At 33.3% G+C, this 26024-nt stretch overlaps 1 protein-coding gene across 1 annotated transcript; it reads right to left on the bottom strand.

Annotated features, from left to right (window-relative positions):
• Positions 1–19982: 19982 nt before the first annotated feature.
• On the bottom strand, positions 19983–22255 carry LOC128206853 (interferon alpha-inducible protein 27-like protein 2A). The gene is made up of 3 exons (XM_052909553.1): positions 22118–22255; positions 20783–20910; positions 19983–20383 (listed from the first exon to the last, which is right to left on the bottom strand). Exons 1-3 carry the CDS (start codon positions 22122–22124, stop codon positions 20255–20257), a joined length of 264 nt encoding a protein of 87 aa, XP_052765513.1. The 5' UTR covers positions 22125–22255; the 3' UTR covers positions 19983–20254.
• Positions 22256–26024: the final 3769 nt, after the last annotated feature.

The following is a 26024-nucleotide window of genomic DNA, read 5'->3' as shown; positions in this document are numbered from 1 at the left end:
TATAATTTTGCGTCAGGGGCGCCCCATGGGTAGTGGCGTAGAAAACATTCTTTTCAGAAAGGGAGCGGTGAATTTAGAACATTATTTAGTAATACTAATACCACTACAAGATTAAGCATAAAGGAAACAGAAAATGTGTTGACTTCAGTAAAAGATCGTTTTTAATTTCATTCGTGATCATAGAAAAAAACATATTTGCACTCGTGACTTTGCCACGTGTGAACATATGCTTTTGTTTTTATGACACTCGTGAAATAAAATAAAAGTTACACTGATATAAACAAATATCCTTTGTATAATTATATTTGGATGTGTTGGCATGAATTTCTTGATTTTATACATCAATAAATTTCACTGTTTTACAAAACAATACTCGTTATGTTCGTTCAACTGACGGTATCAAGAAGCAATGAAGGCCGCTAATGTGGCCAATACAAGTAATCTGTAATCATAGATATAATTATACATGTAATATACATATTGAAACACGCATAACCACATGCATGGACATTTATGTAGACTGATAACGCATAAAGATATGGGTGAAAAAGAATTGGACCACGGGAGTAAAATATAAATCCCTAAGGATGTTTGTGAAACAGCCATTTGAGAGTCTACCTTCTTATAGAATTCATGTTTGGAGAGATTTGCTGCATGACATTTTTGACAAAATGCACATGCTTCTAATTGTTTCAAACAATAATATAAGTAACTATCATTATTCCAATTGTAATGTTCCTGGTGAAATATTTATGGTAATTCCTAAAACCTGATCAATAAATGGTTAGTTATCCACACAGTAAGCACAACTAAAGCATAATCGTTGTCGGCATTGTGAACAGTACAAATAATGACGCCAAAGGTGAAAGTTTCGGTTGATAATTTCATCGCCTTCGAAGGAAACACCTTGTTCAAGTTAAGTGTCATTTGACTTAGTGATTGCGTTTCGATGTCGCCTGCAGAACGTAATCCCAGAGGTGAAAAGTGGAATATACAAACTGACCCGAAATGTGATCAAGAATATTAAGATGTTAGTTTAAAATTTGTCTTTGATCATACATGAACAGGTAAGCCAAGTCCTACCCTTACTGCAGAAGCTGTGTGTAACACAATACGAACACTCTCAAATATGTTCAAATATTGAAATATGTTTAGTATCCATCTACTTTATAAGATGCTTGCCCAATTGCGTATAAAATATGGATATGGTATGACTACTAAGGAATATAGTATCACTTTGAACCGGAAACTTCCGACTTCACATAAGAATCATGTGCAAAGAATTTCCATTACACTGTTGAATTTACTTCAAAATACTATATATATATATATATATATATATATATATATATATATACATATATATATAAATGGTAAATGGTTACTACAATCTTTATGATCAATCTTAGGCGTTCTGTTGAATTCATGCGTGGCATTAGCTTCTTTTCACTAGCTTCTATTGCCCCTTGGACAAAATGTCCAGTACCACTGAAGCTTCAAACATAAGATCAGATTTTTGTACAACGGTCATTCAAAAGAATGTCCCATGAGGTGTGTTGACCAAACTTACAGGCAAGTTACTGTTGAAGTTTGTAATCAGGATATGCCCTTTTGCAACAACGGATTGAAGGCATACCCAGTGGTAGATTGTTGGTTAGATCGTTACCTTTTAAACGTACAAAAGTTAGTGATGTGCTCACACACTTCAGAAAAAAAACAAGTTCATTTGAAACAGTTGTAACAAATATTGTAAGGAAAACAACAAACCACAGGTACTCGTATATCCATTCAATTCCTTGACTCGACACACTTGAAACAGCCCAAATTAATTCATTCATTATATCCTGTAAATTATCTGAAAAAAAATCCTCTTTGAAGTAATAAAGATAAATTAGCGACATAACATTTTAAACACGAGGTACCATTATCATTTTCAAGAGTTCAACCACATGTTTTAGCTCTTCCGATTGTTTGGATCGCCTGCTTGATAGTAAATATTTGTAATGAATGCTTGTTGCTTTCGTGCAGTTAGTTGTTGTATGTATGTCTTTTGGGAATCTATTATGTAAAATAACATATTTTGTAAGGAAATCACCTGAACGATTTTCAGTTAACGATGCCAAAGTCTGACATTCGTTCCGCTAACCTGCACGGATACATATTTATACATGAAAATAAATGTATTCTTCGGACAGTTATAGAAACAATAAAGTCTCTGCATTATTCTTTTAAAGGTACAAGTATTCATATGATACTTAGTTAATATCATTTAATTGCAAAAATGCACAAAACAGAGTGTACGTTGTATTCAGTTTGATAACAAACAACACAAAAAATCAATACAAAAATTTAAAAAAAATCAAATACTTAATATCACTTATTTGCAAAAATCAACAGAAACAAATATTACGTTGAATTTAACATTTATTAGTATCAAAATCACCATATAAATATATTGCATTATATACTCCAGCCCGTTTTGAATTACAACAATTCATCTTATGTAATATGAGATACATTCACCCTGAACAGATACGTGTAGAAACATTGCGCCCAATGAACACACAAATTATATTAAATATTACAAACCGATACTAATTAAAAACAAATATATTTGTTGACCCTCCTGTTAGTTTTTCCCGTCCTATGTTTTTTTACATCTTGTAAATAAGAAGTGCCGTTCCTATTTTTACTTTAATTGTATGATAAATTTACAACGAAATACGTAAAAGATACTCAGTGCAAAGAATGAATGTGTTTCAGCCCCAAAGCATAACGCTTTGATGGATTTTGCATCATCAATAAAATCTGGTTATCTTATACCGCAGGATATTTTTGTATACATGCTATTTTACTTTTAGTGTCGAAGCATGTTGCTCGACATTGAAAGGAACTGATGTGTTGTGCTAATATAACCAATATTATGGATAATGAAAAACCGCTCAATATTTTTATCCAGATTTTCAAAAGCGGGCAAAATACACGTGCGAGTAAAACCCCATGTGATGTTCTGCAAAATACGGGGAATTTGCGTCACGAATGAAATTCGCAAGTCAATATAGATCACTTCCAAACATTTTTCGCAAATAAACAACGCCTAAATCATTTATCAGTTTGGCCTTATATTGCAAAAATTTAGACCAGTGTTTCTCTGCATCGTAATAAAATGGTACTTGAGTTTACGAACTCCGGCAACTGGAAACACGAAAAGAAGAATGGATCATTCCTATTTTGTCCTGAACATAAATGTGTCAATATACTATTTTTTATTTGATTTACACTAGAGAAGATGAAAGCATTCACTAGGACAAATCGTCATTAACACAGAGCTGAAATGAGAACTTTGGAATTAAAGAAATTGAGTGCGAGTAGCTTTGTACCCAATATTGCAGAAAAAATCTCAAACAAATAATCAATTGAAGGAATTCTTTTCAGCACATTGTGTTTATTATTTATTAGTCAATTAGCTTTTGTATCCACAGGGTTTTACAGAAACATCAATACACTTGAAATAAAAAATACTAGTGTCGCGTCTGCATCAAATACGCATCTGTTAATTTTAAAGTTACTATATTGTTTGCCTGATTAGTATTCCTCACAAAGCAATCATTGTGTACAGACTGATGTCTGCATTTATGACATAGAAGCAAGCTGGCAAACCATCGCAGATATAAATGCTCTGTACGTTGTGACAAAACTAGTACCTGTTTGTGAGTAGAAAACACCGTAAACTGCGGAAACACATGGACTTTAAAATTATATCTATAATAGCGTGCAAGTATAAACCTATATTGCTGATGCATGCGATATATTACAAAACCACGATGCGAGGCTACTAATAACTAATATATAATTAAAAAGGTTTGCGAGTCGTGCACACAGGATACATGGAACAGTTTGGTTCAGAACTTAGAAAGCTTCATGGAACGGAAAGCCTATGAATGTGTTTAATATACATTGTAATTCGATAAAGCATTTCTTTGAAAATGAGAATTTATGTATTTATTGTAAATGTTCAAATAGTACTCTTACAACATTTTGGTTTAATTAAAGGACAAATATTCGAAATAAATAAAGGCAGCGGAATAGGAATTCATGGCAAAATCAATATCCAGAGTCCGGCAGTTTGGGTAGGAGATGTAAGCTTCGACGAATGCTTGGATGAATGTAAACTTCGCTCAACTTGCACGGCCGTGAATTACCACATAATTTTCAAGCAATGCGAACTGGACCTAGAGCCTGATCCCGAAGTTGTTTCATATAAAGCAAGAGGTCTGGTACACTGGATAAAAACAACGCAAGAGGTAATATTCGCTGCAGACTACCCTTTGAGAAAGTTGGTATGTTTTATGAAATAAATGTTTGTACTCGTCTACATTTTGCTTGAGTCCGGGGAAAGGACCAATGTATATACTATATTAAATACAAACATGTACATGAGGGTTTTATGTAAACATATACAATACATACAAATCATGTTATTAATAAGTCAAAAAGCGAAGATTGAGGTGTTTCCATTATCTTAAATATGTCAATATTGTTTTGACAGCGACTAGATGTTGGTATGCTATTTTGATACAGGGCAATTCTACTTTGTACTCGGGCACACAGTGTCGGTTCGCAATACTTAAAATAAAATAATAAATGTTTTGTATATTTGATACACATTTTATTTGTATCTCAATGAAGCCTTACACAGATCCAGCAAAGTTTTCCGTGGGAAATGGTGGGCAACCACAGCGCTGTTTTACGATTGTTTTTCTATACCATAATTGCTTAAGAAGTAGTTTTCTAAGGTTTATTTAAAAATAATTAAGAGTTGGTGAAAAACATGGCCATAAGCTAAATGTTCATTATCATTTTAATGTTTGCCTTTTATATGTAGCTATAGTGTGACTTGCCGTTTCCAAAAAATGTTCCGATCATACTTGTTGGCTCGGGGTATTTTATTGTACACACATATATGAAACAAAGTTCTGTTTCTACTTACAACCTTTATAACTTAGGAAAAAAGGGGTTTGCATTAGGTATGTGTGTATAAAAATATATATTTGATATACAGTTCAAAACAAGTGTGTGTATGGAATCAAGGCACACATGCCCTATATAATGGTTTCCAAAATGTGGTCTTATGGACACTGTGTCTGCTTACTTTGTGCTGCACATGGGTTTGTTTGGATATATATGGGCTTTATGGTTTCGAAAATGGGGTCTATTTGACACTGAGTAAGCTTATTCAGTGCTGCACATGGGTTTGTTTTGATCTAAATTGGCTTTATATTTGCCAAAATGTGGTCTAATGGGTACTGTGTAAGCTGATTTAGAGCTGCACATGGGTTTGTTTGGCTCTAAATAGGCTTAATGGTGGCCAAATGTGTTTTATGACACTGAGTAGGTTGAATGAGAGCTGCACATGGATTTGATACGTTCTAAATGGGCTTTATGGTTTACAAACTGTGGTCTATTTGACACTGAGTAGGCTTACTTAGAGATGCACATGGGTTGGTTTTGATCTAAATGGGCTTAACGGTTTCCAAAATGTAATCTTAAGGGCACGGTGATTGCTTACTTAGAGCTTCAAATGGGTTTGTTTGGATCTTTATGGGCTTTATGGTTTTAAAAATGGGGTCTATTTGACACTGAGTAGGCTTACTCAGTGGTGCACGTGGGTTTGTGTTGTCTAAATTGGCTTCCTATTTGCCAAAACGTGGTCTAATGGGCACTGTGTAAGCTTATTTAGAGCTGCACATGAGTTTGTTTGGATCTAAACGGGCTTAATTGGGTGCCAAAAGCGGTCTATTTGACTCTTAGTAGGCTTAATTAGAGCTACACATGGGTATGTTTGACTCTTAATAATCATTATTGTAGTCACAATTGACTTGATAGAGAATTGAACCGACTTAATCATCGACCTATTGAGTTTTTACTTATTAATATGCTTGACTGTACACTGGCACTGGTACTGTTTCGGCTCTTATAGAACCTACATGGTCTTGCTTATAGCAACTTTATGGATCACTCGGCACTCGATTGGCTTCATACGGTCTATATTTGGCAGATATCAGAATGAAAAAAGTTTATTCGACACAAAGTGGACTTGAGAAGAGCCAGAGTGTGATGATGGTCTGGAAAATTGGGTTTGGTTACAGCCCAAAAGCGGTTAAATGACCTCTGGCTTGGCTTCCGTAGAGCCCGTCTCTGCTTGTTTGATAATATAAGCGCTTGTCTGTATCCACAATGGGCATTTCTGAGCTCTTGACGAACCCTTCTGTAGTAAGAAAGGTACAAAATGGGCTTTATTGCAATCATTCAGAGGGATGTTGGGGACCTTTTGTGTGATGTGGATTTTTTTTTTGGCGCTTGGAAGGGCACAAAATGAGCCATAATGGGGTTTGGGGCATTCAGTAGGCTTATATATAAACACTTTATGGCTTACTTAGCAGGTATTATACGTAGGACAAACTGATTTTGGGTTGCTTGGAACTAGAATATTAATACATAAGTTTGGTAAAACACTGGATGGACGTGAAAAGCGATACTTATGGCTTGTTGTGCTTACATGGGACTCACAAAAATATATGTCATGTAGCATGTTTAAATTAGCTCAAGAAGGGACATTTTGTGGTTGACTTGACTTTTAATATGGGAAATATATTAACTATGCTTAAAACTGCCTGGTGAATTTAGTAATGTATAGACATTTTTAAATAAAATTTCACCAAAAAATAAAAAAAATGAATACTAACAACTTCGATATTGAACATATTTGTATTTTGACATTCAAATGAGTTTGTATTTCAACTACATTATAAAATAGTTATCATCTATTCATATGGACATATGTTTAAAAGTGAAACAGTTACAATGTACTAATAATGAAGTATCTAGGAATCAACAAATTGTGGTAACCGCTTTTGGTAACATGTACTAGGACGACACCTAGTTTTCTCCATATCATCTTCAAAACATTTCACTTAAAAGTAACTGAACAGAGATCAGAATAGAGGATATTATCAACTACTTTTCTGCAAACACAATTTAATTAACAAAATTTAAAAAATAAAATAGGCATAAATAAACATCATTCTCAAATGTTTGTGTTTCAATATATTTTGACCTTGAACTGACCTTGATCAGATAAGTATGTCAACATTAAACACAGTATGAAATTGATACATGCCATTAATTAAGATATACATATTAATTGACTGTAACACTAGCACAACTTGCCATAAGACTCGTTCAGCAATAGCAATCTTGCGATCACCTTTAATTGGCACACTGTAACGGTATGATCCTTGGCGGTGGCGGTTTCGAAAAATAAAAAAACCTATACCCTAAACAATTGTTTTAAATGAGGGAACATATAATTTACAATTCTGTCAACGCCTTTAGACGCATACTAAACGTAAATTAAAATTAAAATGGAAAAAAAGTATACAGGAAAAACATATTTGAGTTATTTTTCATATCTTGACCTTGAAATGACCATGACCTTGAAATGGCTGAAATAACCTTAAACTTGAAATGGGAGAGGTCAGATAGATATGTCAACATAAAGAAAACTATGAAATAGATACACGCCATGCATTTAGATAGACTTTCAGAGTTACACTAGCACAGTTTGCTATAAGACTCTTACAGCAATAGCAATCTTGCGACCACCTTTGGCATGTTATTATAGTATGAAACATTGGCGTTTTCAGAAGATATAAAAGCTATATCCTTAAATATTGTTTTAAATGTAGGAGCATACGATTTACAATTCTGCCACTACTTTTTGACACACACTAAACATAAATGAATTAAAAAAGAAAAAAAGTAAACAGGCAAAATCGAATTTTAGGGTATTTTTTATAATTTGACCTTGAAATGACATTGAAATGACCTTGAAGTAGTTAAGGTAATATGTCAATTTGAAGTACATTATGAGAAAAGTAATATCTTTGTGAATATTCTCTCTTAGTTATTTAATGAAAATAGCTGTTTTCGAACATAGTATTTTTACTGAAATGGCTGTTAATGGCGGCCATCTTGGGTGCCATCTTGGATATTTCCTTTTCGCAACAGCCGCCAAGTTGCCAAACTCACTTTTCATAATCTACAGACTTTAATCTACAATTTGACACCAAAATATTTTGTATAGCAGAGGTGTGCAGTAAATTTCCTTATTTTTCACATGTTTCTGCCTTGGAACCCAGACTAATAACAGTGAGATGAATCCTGGAACCACAACACAGACCAATCACCAACACTAAGATGTATTCTGCGATGTTCGAATTAGAAAATTACTTCCAAAACAAGGCCAAAAATGATCGACAAACAGCATGCAACAAAGTCATTCAGGAAGAAACAAACATTAAACATTAACTTAAAGAACCTAATTTACTAAGTAATGCTTTAGAATAAACAGTTTTCTAATGTTGTACAAAGGTGTTTATTGCCACTGTTTTGAGACTGGATTGATACTTTATTATCTTGAAAGTCAGTCTAATGTTTGATAGGCGAGACTCTTCCCCGACCCTCCAAACAAAGTCATTTTCTGCAACTGTCTTGATCCAAATGTTATGCCTTTTGCTTTTGTAAATTTGTTTTTTAACATGCATGTCAATAGTTGGCTTTAGTAATGCACACCCAATGTCAATGAAATCCGAATGTTATGATTGCGTAAATCTATTGTATCCTTCAGAAACAATCAAAATACATGTAATTTACAATACGATGTCACAAAACGTATGACATAAAGGTCAGTTTTGATTTAAATTGTTTAGATACTCGTTTGTCTTCGTTTTAAATTGAAATTCGCTCCAGTATGATATCTACAACATAACGCCGTAAGTGTGTACAAACAACATAATGAACGATTTAATTAACACAGTGACAAACATGTACAATTCTCAGTTCAACTTACCGTAAAAGCCATGAATGTATCCGTGTTGTTATTGAATTATTCATGACAAATGTTTTAAGTCGTTTGTTAACTTCAGCTGTTGTGAAATGCACAAACATATGCTTTATCATATTTCATTTGATATTTTGTTTCGACGGTATTTTATTGTTTGGTAGAAATGTTAAACACAATTACGTTTTGTATAACTATTGCTGATCACATAAGTATTATATTGGTAATCTTTAGAAGTGTTTACGTAGTTATATTTTCTCCAATCATTTTATTGCAATTGACAATGCAAACAAGCATGTACCTCGAGTATTTGCGTAGGAAAATGGTTATAAACTTCATTGGTTAACGGAGGTCAGACCCCTTGCAAAAATGTACAATTTTAAAATCATTGATTCGCGATAAATGTAACTACACGTGGAACATATATACTAATGAGGATGCAAACAATGAAACGTTTTGAATTTTGTAGATAAATCAGCCCCGGTAATAATTTTAGGGCACAAGTCCTAACGTATTTGAAAAATAGAATATTGATACTCTTCTATCTTGGTCGACACAACAAAAACAATTATATAATTAAGTTACGTGGGGGATACACGGGGTATGTTAGACTCCAAATTATGTAAAATTTGGTTTGATGGATATAAATAGTAAAGTAGATATTTTTTCTGAAAGTAAAGCAAAATTTACAATTATATCGAGAATGCATAGAACATTTTTTTCTGTTTTGCAGGACCATGTACAGTGTGGCATACACTCATGTGACCCTGGAAATGTATGCAATATTCAGAAAAACACATGTGAAATTAAAGGTAAGCCAAAACTAAAAAAAGGCATGAAATAATATTTAAGATAAGGAATATAGCTAGCGCAGATAGTTCAATGTTTATATGTCGTGAAAAGGGCAATCATTTGCATTACGTCAATACAGAATTGATAATGTTTATAGTGCGCACATACCATATGTCTTCCAAAACAATTTATACGCCTTACATCAAATGGAAATACAATGCATTTACTTTTTCTGTAAATAAGGAATTCTAGTTAACCGTATTTAAACGAGTGCTTGATTTGTTTTAAATTAATACATTAATTACAAATGCATATAATTAATGTACAAGGTATGTTATCCAGTGCACAAATAAGTATTTAATTCAACTTGAATCAATATTCTTACGCTTAAACATGCTTCACATTTAGCTGACTTGATTGGAAAGTGTGTGTTCCTGCAAACACATTGTTTCTCTTCTCCAAACAACCAATAAAGATACATTCATTTTCAGAATGTTCCCCTCTATCAATTTTAAACAGCACCGTCATTCTCGGTAATATAAATGCAATTCGAGGCAAATTAAAGATGCGATGTAAGGAAGGATTCACTGCAAAAGGACCTACAACCATCACTTTAACCTGTGGAACGGACGGAGTCTGGAGTCAAGGACCGATAATTTGCTTCCCAGGTATTTAATAATTTTTAATTTTACGATTCAACATTTATTACAGCATGTCCGATTTTCAGAACATTATGAAATTCAGGGACAGTACCACGTCAAATTTCCCGCTTACGTCATACAGATATGTTCCATAAGACCTATCATTCTTTGTTGACCTATCCGTGCTTGTAAGCCTATCACTGTTTGTAAATAATTCGCTGCTTGTTTACCCATGCACGCTTGTTTATCTATCGCTAAGTGTTGAACTATCACTGCTTGTTGCCCTATCGCTAATTGTTGAACTATCACTGCTTGTTGACCTATCACTAATTGTTGACCTATCACTGCTTGTTGCCCTATCGCTAATTGTTGACCTATCACTGCTTGTTGACCTATCGCTAATTGTTGAATTATCACTGCTTGTTGACCTATCGCTAATTGTTGAACTATCACTGCTTGTTGACCTATCCCTAATTGTTGAATTATCACTGCTTGTTGACCTATCGCTAATTGTTGAACTATCACTGCTTGTTGACCTATCACTAATTGCTGACCTATCACTGGTAGTTGACCTATCATTAATTGTTGACCTATCACTGGTAGTTGACCTATCACTAATTGTTGACCTATCACTGGTAGTTGACCTATCACTAATTGTTGACCTATCACTGGTAGTTGACCTATCACTGGTAGTTGACCTATCACTAATTGTTGAACTATCACTGGTTGTTGACCTATCACTAATTGTTGACCTATCACTGGTAGTTGACCTATCACTAATTGTTGACCTATCACTGGTAGTTGACCTATCACTAATTGTTGACCTATCACTGCTTGTTTACCAATCACTGGTAGTTGATCAATCACTCTTGAGAGAATTGCATTTCTAACCGCGCGTATCTTCTAAACGTAATTTAAAGCTAGGATTTTATTGTATAATTGACGAGAAATCAAGTCGCAAAAATTCTGAGGCCGTTTTTTCCTTGATGAGTAATGTCGACTGGAATTAGATGTTCCACTCGATTCAAATTCACTAAATATAAACATTACCGTTAAAAATAATGATTGATGTTATTTTAAATCTTTAAATATGTCCCTTTGAGCGTGTGCTCGTGTTTTTGAACACCTTTTATATAAACTACTTATTATAAAGTGGTGTACAATTGTAATAAGTAATGCCACTGTTTGTTGAAAGTGTGTGTCTGTATTGAAACAAAAAGGAGATTTGTTTACACGGCACACACATACTAGTTAAACAATCACGATAATTAATAATTAATCGTACATACACTTACAGACACGTTCCTTTGTACATGTGATCAGGCATTTCGTGTTGCTTTTTTAAATGAAGTTCTACAGTATGAGTTTCTTATAAATATCGTAGTCCGTTTATATAAAATAAAACAAAAACATAACAAAACATAAAGCACATCGTCCGTTTTCTCTGCTTTCAGTAACATTGAAAGAAGGCGTCAACGGATTTTACACGTTAACGTTTGCCGAGGCGTCTAGAAGATGCACTGACTATGGCCTCACGATTGCCACCCCTGCCCAGCTTTTGGAGGCGTGGATACAAGGAATGCAGATGTGCAGCTGTGGCTGGCTTTCAGATGGATCCAGTGGCCTCATTTTACAATCTGAGTCTCTTCCGTGCACGAGTTATCCATACAAAGATGGTATAATGTCTGCTCCATGTAAATTTCGAACCAGGCAGGATGTCTGGTGTAGTATTTGAGTATGCAATTGTGTAGTAGCGCAATAGGTTGTTTCGAATTTGTATTTTGTATTATGTATACAAAAAGAAAACAAATTTTAACACACCTTATTTGCCATACATCTTATTTGCCATACAATGTAGATAATAATTCTATCATTTCTACTACACATTATAAACATCCGAAACTGTAACAGATATGGTGTTCGCTGGACTTCTCTAGCTACTGATTGTTCAGTGGTAATTTAGTATAATCTTAAAAAATAATTAGTGAAACTATTGCAGTGATAGTGGTTAAAAACAAAAACATTTTGTTTTGGATCTACATTGATATAAACTGATGTTTGAGCTAATAAAACTTATCTTATGGGGTTTGGTTTTTTAAAAAAGGGGAATTACACGAGGGAGTAACAACACCTATGATTTTCTAAAAAACAACGGTGACCAAAATTCATGCATCAATATGAATAACTTTTAAAAACCCTTTCGCAAATAAACAACGCCTCATTCATATATTAGTTAAACATTTTTTTGCAAATATGCAGGCCAGGACTTGTCTGCATCGAACTAAAAGGTACATGAACTCCAGCAATTGGAAACATGAAAAGGAGAATGGATCATTGCTTGATCTTAACGGATATACGCTGTGAAAGGTAAAGTGAAAGTAACGCTCAATTAACATACATCCCAATGGGGTCGACACCATTTGTAAAGAAGATCACTTTATTTTAAACGACTTTTAAAACTACTGGATGATGAAATGGTAAAGTGAAAAGCTATTCTTTCATTGAAGGGCTGAATTGGCAATTCATATGTTATGAAAATATATAAGTGAAACACGTTGTTCAGGTAAACGTTAAATTGAAAGCTACAGCTTCAAAGAGTTTTTATTGTGTTACCAACTAATAATTCCCTTTGCAATAGCTAATGGTAGAGATATTACTTTAACTAAATGGCATGCTAAATTGTGGATCTCCAATTATGCAAGCCTAACTACTTATATTTTCTTTGTATCAATGTGTTTTTTTTGTTGTTGGTGGTAACGTACTAAATTTTAAATTATTTTAAAGACTATGAGCCATTAAGCTGTCAAGATGATTATAAACAGAGCAGTAACGCACGACCTGTGCTATTAACACGTTGAGCCTCGTTACAATCTAATATTCATGTGAATCACACAGCTGGCGACCCGGCGTGCTTCATCTGGAATTGATCATTCTTATTTTTTCCCGAACATGAAAATGAGTGAGAGTGGTTTTGTACCCAATATTTCAGAAGGATTTGAAACAAAATATCAGGAAAATGTTATTTTCAGCACATTTTGTTTTATTATGTATTAGTCAATCAGCTTTTGTATTCATAGATACTTAGAGAAACGACTAAACACTACAAATTAAATAATTATGTTGCGTCTGTCCGAAACAGGCTTCTGTTAATTTTAACAGTAACTATAATTGTGCATGATGTGTATTCCTCTCACAACAATCAATGTGACTAGGCTGGTGGCTGTTTATCTGAACTAGACTCAACGTGCTTTGAATACAAGATGGGAAGCTGCACAAGCTGGCAAACCATCGCTGATATAAAAGTTATGTACACTGTAACAAAACTAATACTTGTTTTGAAGTAGAAACCCTCATTAATTGTGGAAACGCATTGACTTGAAAATTAATTATCAGTGGCAAATATGTTTTGTGTAGGCTAATAAATTTGAACACTTGCATTAAGCTGACAGCATTGTGGTATGAATGTCGGTTGAAACGTGCAAGTACAAACCGGGGACAGATGTTTCAGCTACTATATCTGTATTGTTTTACAAATCCCTTAAATGTCACATCGACCGACGGCACTCAAATTTATCATTGAAAAAATATTTAAAAGTAAGTGGATGCACTTCTTTATAAATGTGGTATAAATAAGCTACTAACCTAATTTATAACTACAACATACAGCTCATTGGAGTAATGCAAACGAGTACATGATATAAATCAAGGGTGGAAACCTAATTTTGTCTCTGTTCATGTTGTGCGTAACGTCAATCATAAGAAATGATAAAACCTAAGTATTATACGCACGCAGGAGGTCATAAAACATAAGCGACATTCAATAATTAATACTAATTAAACCTGTGAATAATACGTCTTCATAACTACATTCAAGAACAAAACATGACACACGCAAACACTTGAAATACTTCTGCGAAGAGAATAATATGAAATTTAACGTTTGTTCCATATCTAAAATTATATATTTTCAACTTACATTTGAAAACAATTCACTTGTCACACAACTTTGTGAAAAGTGTTGCTTTATGTGGTTACTTCAGTTTGCGAAACATAGTGGTTCGGTGAAACGCATGCTATGTACGCGCTCTCACTCAAGAGCTTCTATTAAAGGCAGAATAGTTATTCCTTGCTTGTTTTACAAAGAGGTGGCAGCGATCCCTGCAAAAATCGTTTAACTGAGATGTTTAATGATAAAATGTGCTTTGTTATTTTATTGCCTTCAAAATCAGAGTCCGAATCATTAGTTGGTTCAATTCACGTATGCTCAATACGTGTGAATTTCCTAGATTTTTCAGTTATAAGTTCTTAACGATGCACTCTTACTCCCAAATTAGATTTACCACAATTAATAATATGGTTTTAATATTCCAAAAAGGATGAGTAAATGTTAAATACAATGTTTCAAATGAAAGATATCGAGTTTTATTTGAAAGGCATGAGCATTAAACACAGAATTTCTAACTAATGAGACTATAGAAGACCACAGTAAATCTTAGAATTCTTAGAATAAATAGAATTCACCATACATTTAATAGTTTTGCGCTTTCTGCTTTCCAATTCACGGTTACACTCTTGTTATCAGTAGTAAGTATTTCCATAAATTCATTATTTAGTAAGAAGATTAAGATTGATCAGTCAAAATTTATGTTTGTTATACATGTGAATGCATTGATTTTGAATGTCACCTTAACTATATATGTTCTTTCCTTTACCAATTACCAACTTGTACACGCACCATTTGGTGGCTATTGGCTATATGTATAATGATTGTAAAAGGCTAATGAAAATAGCATGTCTGTATCTTGTTTTACTGTCAACTAGAAATAAGACGATTCTAAACAGTTTATCTTATTTCTTGTGTAAATGTGTTATTAAACGTCTTAATTTGATAAATAGTATAACTTAATAACACACAGTCCTGTCAATTGTATTTTTTAACATATTCCTCTAAGCTTATTTTATGTATGTTAACTATCATGCACTGACTTAAATGTTTTCGTTACCTTTGTACATGCATTCATTATCGTGTTTATTTATTTGTTCATTTCTTGACATTATGCCTAAATATATAGATATGCTGTTTATGCATAAGATAATAAACATTCTGTTCTGTTCTGTTTTGTTATAAAATATTATAACGATGATTTTCCAATCGCGTAAGATATTGAAATAAACACAATAAGCTTGCATCGTCAACAGAACATAAAATAAATATAGACGACCTTTCTGATTCACCTGCGCAGCTGCTGACCCGATAACCTTAAGCTGAACAAAACAACTCCATTTTCCGCGTTACATTCATTGCAGAGTATCCGGGACAACTAAACGGCCAAACCTATATCAGTTCGATTTAATTGCGTTTAAAATGAGATTATATCTAGTAAGATTAAAAACATAAACACTTTTACATAATTTAGCGGTTCTTTTTTTTAAATGTTGACGTTACAACACTATTTGAGATTAAAGATGACGTTAGACTATTGTAAAATGTCCATGACGACAGTTCCTGTTTGTGACAAACTTTGTGAGAATGATTTGTTACAGTTCTATAACAACTATCTAGTTTTCCTTTTATGATTCAAATGGGAAATGATAACTTTATTCATATAATCTGTTTTATAAAAAAGAGAAGTAAACGCATGACCTGCTGGATTAATACCAATTAAGATATTATGTTATGTTACAGACATGCGGAATGATATTGTAGTATTAAATCTTTGTAAAACAGTTAACTAATGACAAATGACGGCACTTATTTCCAACAGGGTCCTTTGTTTATGCTGAAGGGACAGCACACAGAAGGGACAGTGGTGGGATCCGTCCGAAAGTCCGGTTTCGAGACCTTAGCTTTCTTCGGAGAAACCCCTTGGTGTTTTTACGTGCTTGATGTAAAGAACCGATACACGTTGTACGACTTTCGAGGGTTAAACCAGAACTGCGTACTCCATAAACCCACAACCTCCCGACTTGAAGGCGGACGCCTTAACCATTAGGCAACGGAGACGAAAGCAAAGTATAGTATATGCTAAAATATATCACTGACACGGTACTGTTCGCAATACGTGTTGATTTAACTACCTTTAAATGTTCCGTTACCATAGGGTTTTACTCGGGGTAAGCATTTTTTAATAAACATTAACCAAACATTATCCCAAAGTGATCAATAATTGCTAAAACAAAGTTAATTCTATTACGTGAACACGTATAGGGTTTAGCTTATAATAAGTAAAATATATTTTTTAAAATCCGTTTTCTCACAATTACTTTTCATTTATGCTCAACAAAACTCATTTAAGACACGTGTTCTGGTCATTTTATCTTAAACATGTATTTGAGAAGCATAGAGAATGTTTTACCGGTTGTTTTAATTGTAATTGCGTTTAAAGGTGGTTATAAGTGTCTTCGATGCAACAACGTTCAACGATCGTTTTGTTTTATGGTGATATATTATCGTTTTGATGTTGCGTTTGAATAATAAGCTGTTTATTTAAAGTTCGTCTTTGATTGTACATGAACAGGTACACAAAATATTCGTACCTTTACAGCAGTAGCTGTTTGTAACACATTACAAACAATCTCAAACATGTTCAAATGTGTGCACTATGCATCTACTTTATAAAATGCTGGCCCTTGTGCGAATCAAATAAACGATTATGGTACGGCTTCTAAGGAATATAGTGTCACTTGGAACCGAAAACATCTGTCTTCAGATAAGAATGATGTGCAAAGAATGTCCATTACATTGTTGAATTTTCTTCAAACACGTTTATATATATATATATATATATATATATATATATATATTATATATATATATATATGGTAAATGGTAACAAAATTAAGACAATCTGTTCGATCAATTTATGCGATCTGTTTAATTTATATCTGTCCAACGAGTATTTGAAAAAGACACTATACTAATAACACAACTCTCTAATCTGCGTAACATCAGCTTCTTTTGACAATTTTCCTATTGCCCATTGGACGAAATTCCCAACACCACTGTTTTTTATGCTTGGGAGCTATTCCTTTCGGATACCGTTCCAGTCCTGACGCTTCAGACATAAGAACAAAATATACCACAAGTATATCCATTCAATTTCCGGGCTCCACACACTTTAACCAGCCCAAATTCGTTCGTTCATTGTATCATGTAAAATATCGAAAATGGTTTTCCTCCTTGAAGTAAAGATAAATCATCAATTTACTTTTTTTAACATGAGGTACCATTATAACTTGTGTCGTAAATCGCAGTAATAATTTGATTCTCAATATATAAGAACAAACAAACATTTAATATGTTTTTTATATACTTACATGAAATGACTAATAAAACAAGAGATGTTTGTCAAACATTATGCTCCCCCGAGCGCCATGTTGTCAGAATAATTTGGACAATTGAATGAAATATGCATGGACCTCAAAGTTTTTGGGCCATGGGTGCAGGCAGTGTCAAGTTATCACACAGACAACCTTTTGCATTCAAGGTCACTGTAACCTTGAACTTTGACCTGATGACCCCTAAAATTTAAAGGGGTCATCTACTGGTCAGGCCCAACCCCGATGTCAAGTTTGATGATCATAGGCCCAGACATTGAGATATCTCTGGGAGAAGCTTTGTTAACTTTTTTGTGTTAAAGGTCACTGTGACCTTGACCTTTGACCCGATGAAACCCAAAATCAAGAGGGGTCATCTACTGGTCAGGCCCAAACTTCAAGTCAATTTTGATAACCATAGGTCCAGGAATTGTGCAAAGCAATATACCACTCTTTGAAATGGGGCATAACAAATATGGGATGCAATGACCAAAATAAGCAACCTCATACGCCCGGTAACACAGGTTTAACTATAAACTAGTTTGTGTTTAATCGTTTTCTGGGGCCGTATTTAAAAAGCATCTTAGCGAATATTTTCAATTTAATGAGAATTTCGTATTTTTGGCATCGGTTATTTTTAATACCCTCTCCATTTCATCAGATTTATTAATATGCATATATGGTTTAGACCATTTTCTTGCTTATATTTATATTTTTGCTATCCAAACATTGTCGTTTTCTTAAAATTCCGAAGACAATTCTCCACTTCACAAAATTGCTACTAAGATGCTTATTGAAAATGGCCTCAGGACTCAGTTTAGCAATTTATCGTTTTTGAGACCTAGCTATTTCGCTCTTCTAGACTTAAGATTTCACCCTTATATTGCAGCACTTACAATGTTACGATCGCCTGCTAAAAAGTAAATATTTATACGGAATGCGCGTTAAAATGTCGCGTAGCTTAAATTAACCCTGGCATTGGATGGAGGACATCAAATCTATCCAATTTAATATTTTACCTTCTTTTGAAAGTTTTCATCAGCAACCTGATACTCTAGGCCTGATACAAACCAGATATGCTGATGTATTGAATAATAAATCGATGACATTGTGGAAAAATATGCATTTACGTTTACAATTAATGTTATTCAGATTACAAATTTCATTTTTCTATTATGCATGTACATGTTTACATGTATTTGCATAGATTGGCAATCCCAATCAGCGATGAGCTGAGTACCACAAAGCAATAACACTTCTGTGCCACCTGCATTTCAGAAATAAAGTACCCTGACTTTTTTAAAACAACATTTACCTCCGATCGTTTTTATTTTATTCATTGGAAGACGTTATACTAAAATGATATCATGACAACATATAACTATTTTTAACGACATTTGTTTCTTTTATTATTGTGACGTCATATCCCGTATGACGACATTATTATTTGTGATATGTTCAAGACGCAATCTATGCTTTAATACATTAAGTAAGGACCGTTTATTAGAATGTTTTTCACGAAATAAAGACGAAATTGCTCGTTTGCTTTAGAAACTGATCCATTTGTGTCAGGAAAAAATGAACATTTTATAAATACATCGGCTGTTCGTAAACGATAAGTCACAGAAACCTAGTTTTTGACCAAAGATGACACACCAAAAGAAACAAAATATATAAATCCATTAAAACTGGAGAATTATTTCGGGAATATACTGCAATATTTTGCTTATATTATATTGAACTTTATTTTGACTAAATTACCATGCAGAATAAAACTGTAAAATTTCACGAAGAAAGATTATGACATGGGGAATATATTTCTTAAGATTTCACCTAGTGACCTAATTTTTGACCTAATGTGATCCATATTCACAATTTCTCAAGAAAACATGCATACAAGAATTCTGACAAAGTTTCATTACAAGTTGATAAAAAAATAGATTTTATCCAGTGACCTTTTGTGACTGAGGTGACCCATATTCACAAGTGTTCAAGACAACATGTAGACAAGTTTTACGTGTAATATTAAGTGTCAAAATAATTGGGTAAAAACTATTGACATCATGACGTCGAATAAAAACTTAAAAGCCCACCAACACGGTTTATGCCATTGAAGAACCCGTTTCTTCTCGTGGAAAAATCCGGCTATAAAATGAGAAATAAAGGTATGACTTTACGGAATATTGCAAATTGAACAGATATGTTTGCCCATTGACTTGTCTACAAACATGCGGAATGAGGTACTACATACAAATATAAATAGAGCACTTTATATATTACACATGTGTAAAACAGAAAATACGTGACGGTTTTATTAAACCGGAAACAAGTTAAAGCATGTGATAAATACGTTTATTTTATTAGATGTTGACATATTAATGGCATTGAGAGATAAATTGATATTTTACTTTTATTTCATTTCAACATTTAAAGTATAACCAATACCAGCTACATTTAAGAAGCATTTTTAAACACCCATCAAGGCTGAACATTGAGTTGTTCTATATACCACTGGGATGTGTCCGAAATAAAGTGATAGAAAGTCAATGTCGCTTAGAAAAAAGCTTATAATCGTGTCCTTGGTTGCTTTTTTATAGCCTATTTATAAACTGCCCAAAACACCTGCAATCGCCCCACCTACAAACAAGGCAGCCTGTGTCCCGACAGCTAGGCCCGCTGCTCCGGCGCTCTGCGCAAGTGCAAAGTAACTTCCGGATACGACGGCTGGTCCCTGAAATGTTGAAATATGTGTTTGAGCATGTAAAAAAATTGGCCTAAAATTCACAAACAAATTATTTTGACATACCTATTAAAACGAAACAATTCAGTTGAAGCTATTGTCTCAACTGCCAGATTTGGATATCAGATTTTGCTTATATTTGACTTACTGGCCTACTTTCTGACCAGACATGTTTTTATAAAAACTTAATTTTACGGCTGTAATGAGATTTTTCAGTGGGTTGATGTTGCTTTATTCTTCTTTAGATCACTGATAGATGGATTTGTAGCTGTTGGCTTCACAGCTAATCACTGTGGTTTATTTTTGTATACAGATGTTACAAAATTTAGATAAATAAACACCAATTGAAAAACATCAACTAAGATACCAAATGTATGCATAATTACAAACCTGAATGCCAGCCGCGATAGACCCAGCAACGACACCGGCAGATCCAAACCCGAGGGCGCCTAAAGCGACAGGGGCACCAGCCAGTGTTGCAACACCCGCTGCGACGCCAAACGCTACTCTCCCAAGTCCTTAAAAAGAATGTGATTCAACAAAATTAGTTTTTGTTAAGTACACAGGTTGCTTTAAAGAATTTAGGATGGCTTTATAGTTCAAACTGATATATAGAATACCCCGTATTTTTAAAAGACCTTATAATTGAACTATTCGTCAAAGTTTGGTATCGTGCTTTGTGCTCGTGGCTGTATATGTTGACAGACTATTCTTCATCGCCCGCGTTCATATATCTGGTACCCTTTTGTCAATTAATGTTTACGAAACTTTGGTCAAATCTTCAATGTCAGGTGTGATGACCTGGTTCATGTTCAAACAAATATTACCCAACAACTTACTCGATTCACGTTTGTACTATGTTAGAATCGTTTCTCTCATATCTTAAACTGACATAGATGTTAGGGAAATACTTGAAACATTGGCTTTTAACGTAAGAACTGTTTTGTATGAGTAATGAGTCAACGTTTAACGTGTTGTTTGTACTCATTTGTTATTGATTTTCACACAGAAAACACCCACAAAGGTTGGTTCTTAAAAGGTCGAAGGAAAACAGAAATCACAATTATATATAATTAGAAAACTTCCATTTATTTTACGTTATATATATTGTACTAAATTAGGAAATTGTTTGAGATTGTTCAATTAACTTAGGCAAGTCATTTCTCAATCTCGTTTTCGTTTCAGTTATAGGCTTGAGCTTTGTATCTATGTCTTTATGTAAATCTCACTAAATATAATAAAATTAATAATAATTATAATAATAATAATAATAATAATAATAATAATAATAATAATAATAATAATAATAAAAATACAAATATAAATGATAATATGTTTCGGTTCCTTGCCAAAGACTTTCCTGTTGCGAATATTGCCAACAAGGCTTGATCGTATACAAAATAAATCTGATGTAGATTGAATGAGGATAATGAAGATGATTACGTAATATGATGGTGGTCATGATGGTAGTGGTAATGACGATTGTGATTGTCATGCTGCAGTATGGAATATAAGTACTGATAGTGCTGACTGGCTTCAGCGAAGACCACCATCATGGTAATGCCATTCAGCACTATCAGTGCTTATTCAGCTTGTTCCTTATTGCAGCATGACCTTATTCTAACTACTACTGTTTTACAAATATCAAAATGCTGCTTATAAATTCAATTTAATCGCAGCTAGTTGCACAGTATTTTAAATCGACAGAAATAATGCAGTTCTTACCTGGCATAATTGTAGAGAATGTCCGAAAAATATTATTGAAATAACAATGCTATCACGTACACAACTTGTTTACCAATACAATCACAAAGAACTGATTGCCAGCGTATTTCTCACCATGGTAAGGCCATACAAAATCAAACATATGCTTAAATTTAGTTTAGGGTAGTCATAACGTATAATACTATTATATTATTATGTTGATGTGTGCCGTTAGGTGATTTAACATAATGAACGAACGGCCTAAACTAATTGTGGTAATGTGTAACCATGCATGGATGTTTTGTTGATAACTTACTTAAACACCCTGAAAGTTTTAAATATGTATTGATTGTCTGTTTGACATAAGTGACAGGTTAGTTTTTTGGTTCTTCTGATATTTAATGTTTAGCTTAAGTAATATGATACTCCCGCCCTAGCTTTATATCAGTATAATTAAACTCTAGAGGCGGGAGTATCATATTACTTAAGCTAAACATTTAATATCACAGCAGTGAATATGTATAATGAATCATAGCTCTAAATATCGTTTCAAATTGGTAGTTTATTAAGCGTAGCTTTTAAACCTATAGGTTATCAGGAAATCTATTTATAAAGCCAGAACGGTCTGGACACATTACGGCAATATAAATAACATGTTCAACTGTACCATCAGTATTAAACTTTTGTTGTAAAGTGTGTTAAACACACATAATTTTTTCATAGCCTTATAAGAATGTAGATCGATTCATTTTCAGAAAATAGCCTGGCGCAAGTGTATTTACGTGCTTCTCATCCATCTTTGTTACACGCTCTCCGAAAATAGAGCGACGCAGAGGCATATTTATGTTTCGTTTACATATATATTAACTTAACTCTGACTATTAAGCACAGCTTTAATATAGCTTAAAGATAAATTAAAGTTGATAAAATAAAGGTAGATATGCATTTGTTAAGATATCGTTAGATGGCATGAAGAACAATCTTAATGATAGGCGGGGTACCGAACGAGTCTTTCTTAATCATTAAAATATTACTTGAGGTTACCTTACTGACCTAGCATACAACCTGATTGGCTGACATTTCGACAAAGCAAAAATCTGACACAATGAGATGATTACGATAGGTTTCGTGTATCAATTTAGTTTTGATGTTATACAATTGAAATTTTATCTGTGGATGATCTTAACCATGACTGTGACCGCAATTAAAGATCTTATTATACAGTGCAATACAACGAATATTTATCTTAATCGCAGCTGTAAACGATCAATGAGTTTTCTGAATTATGCTTTAACAACTATTCAAATATAGTTAAGTAAAACTTTAATCAATTTAAATGAAAACATGTTAATATGACAAGTATAAATGTATATGCTTAGCATACAACATGAAATAAGTTGTTTTATTCTCAATGGCAGTTAATCAAATATTTTTCCGACTTACAGAAACAAAGATATATATTAGTTTTAAAGATCATTAACAGGCTTATGTCACTGAAATTGACGAATGTCACATATTCAATGTTTAGCAACCAATGTACATACCTACCGACATGGATATGAGTCTTTCATAGTTGAACAGTTCATAAGTTTTGCTTCGCGACAGTAACGAGTATTAAGGCGTTAGGTAGGACGAGCTTGCAACCAAACAGTCGTTATGCTTTGTGATCTTCCATGCATGTACAATCTCCCCGCGTGTTAAAATTGCACATGATTGTGGATCCAATAAAGGGTGTTTGGTAACCTAAAAGTCTATGTGTATGGGGGTATGTTAAGTTTGTTTATTTGTGTTTTTAATAATATAAGATGTATGTATATTTGTTTATATCACATAATAAACGTGTGTTGAAATAAAGTTTGCTGGTTATAGGTATGCATTATCAGCCTGTGTAATAGGAAAGAATAATTGGGTATCAAATGTTAGAAAGCTTTTGAGCGAGTTTGGCTTTGGATATGTATTTGATAATGCCAGTGTACCAAATGAAAAGTATTTTTTGTGTGAGTTAAAAGCTAGAATAATTGATTGTTTTAGGCAAAAGTGGTATCGCTCTCTTGATAGTCCAGTCTTGTTTTTGTATAAAGACTTTAAAACCACTTTTGGTTATGAACATTATTTAGACATTTTACCTAAAATCTTACGCCTATTCTTTTGCAGACTTAGACTTCTTCACCCTTTAAGAATTAAAACGGGTAGATATAACCGTAATCGAATTCAACGTGGTGAAAGATATTGTTTATGTTGTAATAGAAGAGATATAGAAGACGAGTTCCATTTTATTTTTATTTGTCCATGTTTTAATCTTATTAGAAAGAAATACATCAAACGTAATTATTATATACGTCCGTCTGTACTAAAATTTATTGAACTGTTAAATTCAACAAATAGACAAGAACTTGTAAAACTATCTTTATTTGTCAAAGAAGCGTTATGTATAAGACGAACAACTCTTAATATTGAATTATAACAATGATTCATTTTTTGTTATATTTTTGTTCATTCTCACCTAATTTGAATATGTCCATACATCTGTATTCTAATTTACTCTTTATTGTATTACCTGTGTTCTCACCATGTGTTCAATTATTATATGTATATTGTTAAGAAGATGATGTACTTTGTACAAGTCTTAATAAATTATCTGTTCTGTTCTGTTCTATAAATTTACAGGACTAATTACCATAATAGTAGGATACTGAGCACTGTCATCAAGGCAATCATATAATAAGTGGGAAATCTGTTTGGTTTATTTGAAAAGTGTTAAAGGTTTTCTTCAGATAGTATTGCAACACAGTTTCTAACCGCAAAGAAATGCTTTAACTTCTTCACATTGAAATTGCACTCTGATCAAAGATACAGATAGGCAAAGCCATTAAATGCCAATTAAGAATTTTGCAATTATTTGAAATTTAAAAAGCTCGCATCTCAGCCAGATTCAAATAATTGACTCAATTTTGGAAATCGGTGTATTTCAAATGTAACTGACTATATATTTACGGAGAACGTTAAAGGCAACCTTTTTTCATGTGTCTTTTAACATTGTTTCAGCATTTACAAAAGACAATTTGTTGTACACCATTTATGCTGCTTTTTGTCATATAAGTGTATAGTTTTCTGCGTGGGTCCAGGTCAAATTATTAATATGCATATTTGCCTGTCTGAAAACAGAATTGGATTCGGGGTATATTGGCTCATTTATAAATACAAATAACTACCCAGACTCGGTTGCTTAACTAGCAACTGTTGTGTTTCCCGAAAATAGTTAATTCTATCGGATTTGATATTATCTCCGAAAAAAAAGTTTACTCCCATAATCATTCAATTAATTGAGCAAAGTCCGCATAACTGCGCGTTTTCATCAATCAATATTGGTAATATTCAAGGAAAGAAACCAGTTGAACGGAATAACTAATGATAAGACACATCTGAGGACGATCAAATGCATGACACATTCGGAAAAAAAAAACGATTTCATTTTGTCCGGTTTTTTAGACATTCTTCCGTGCCCATTGATTTTCAATCTAAATATTGATATTATAGCTAAATTGATGGCCACATGTTTCCATCGGGTCGATTTTACTGTGTGCTGATAGATTTCAAACTAACCCATTACATACTTTTATCCCTAAAAGCTTTAGAACAGCCAAATTCTTTTTTCAGTACCATTTCTTCCGGAACCAAAACCAGTACGTCGATGTCTAACCTGGTGACCCGTACAAATTAGTGTTGTTTAATCTATTGCGATCCCCGCAAATATAATTTATTTTAACACGGGGTAAATGTCGTCTGCAGCATAAATGTTTCAAATTTAGACGAATTTTAATTATGAAGATATTATCCAGTAAGTACAGCTTTTCTTATATTGTTGCATGCATTTTGTTGTTGATGAAATGATTAACACGGGTTTAAAGTATTGTTTGGAAGATATCGT

The sequence above is a fragment of the Mya arenaria genome, chromosome 10, assembly GCF_026914265.1.
Source record: "Mya arenaria isolate MELC-2E11 chromosome 10, ASM2691426v1".
Lineage (NCBI taxonomy): Eukaryota > Metazoa > Mollusca > Bivalvia > Myida > Myidae > Mya > Mya arenaria.
The sequence above is the reverse complement of the archived record's forward strand: the minus strand, read 5'-3'. Positions and strand labels throughout refer to the sequence as shown.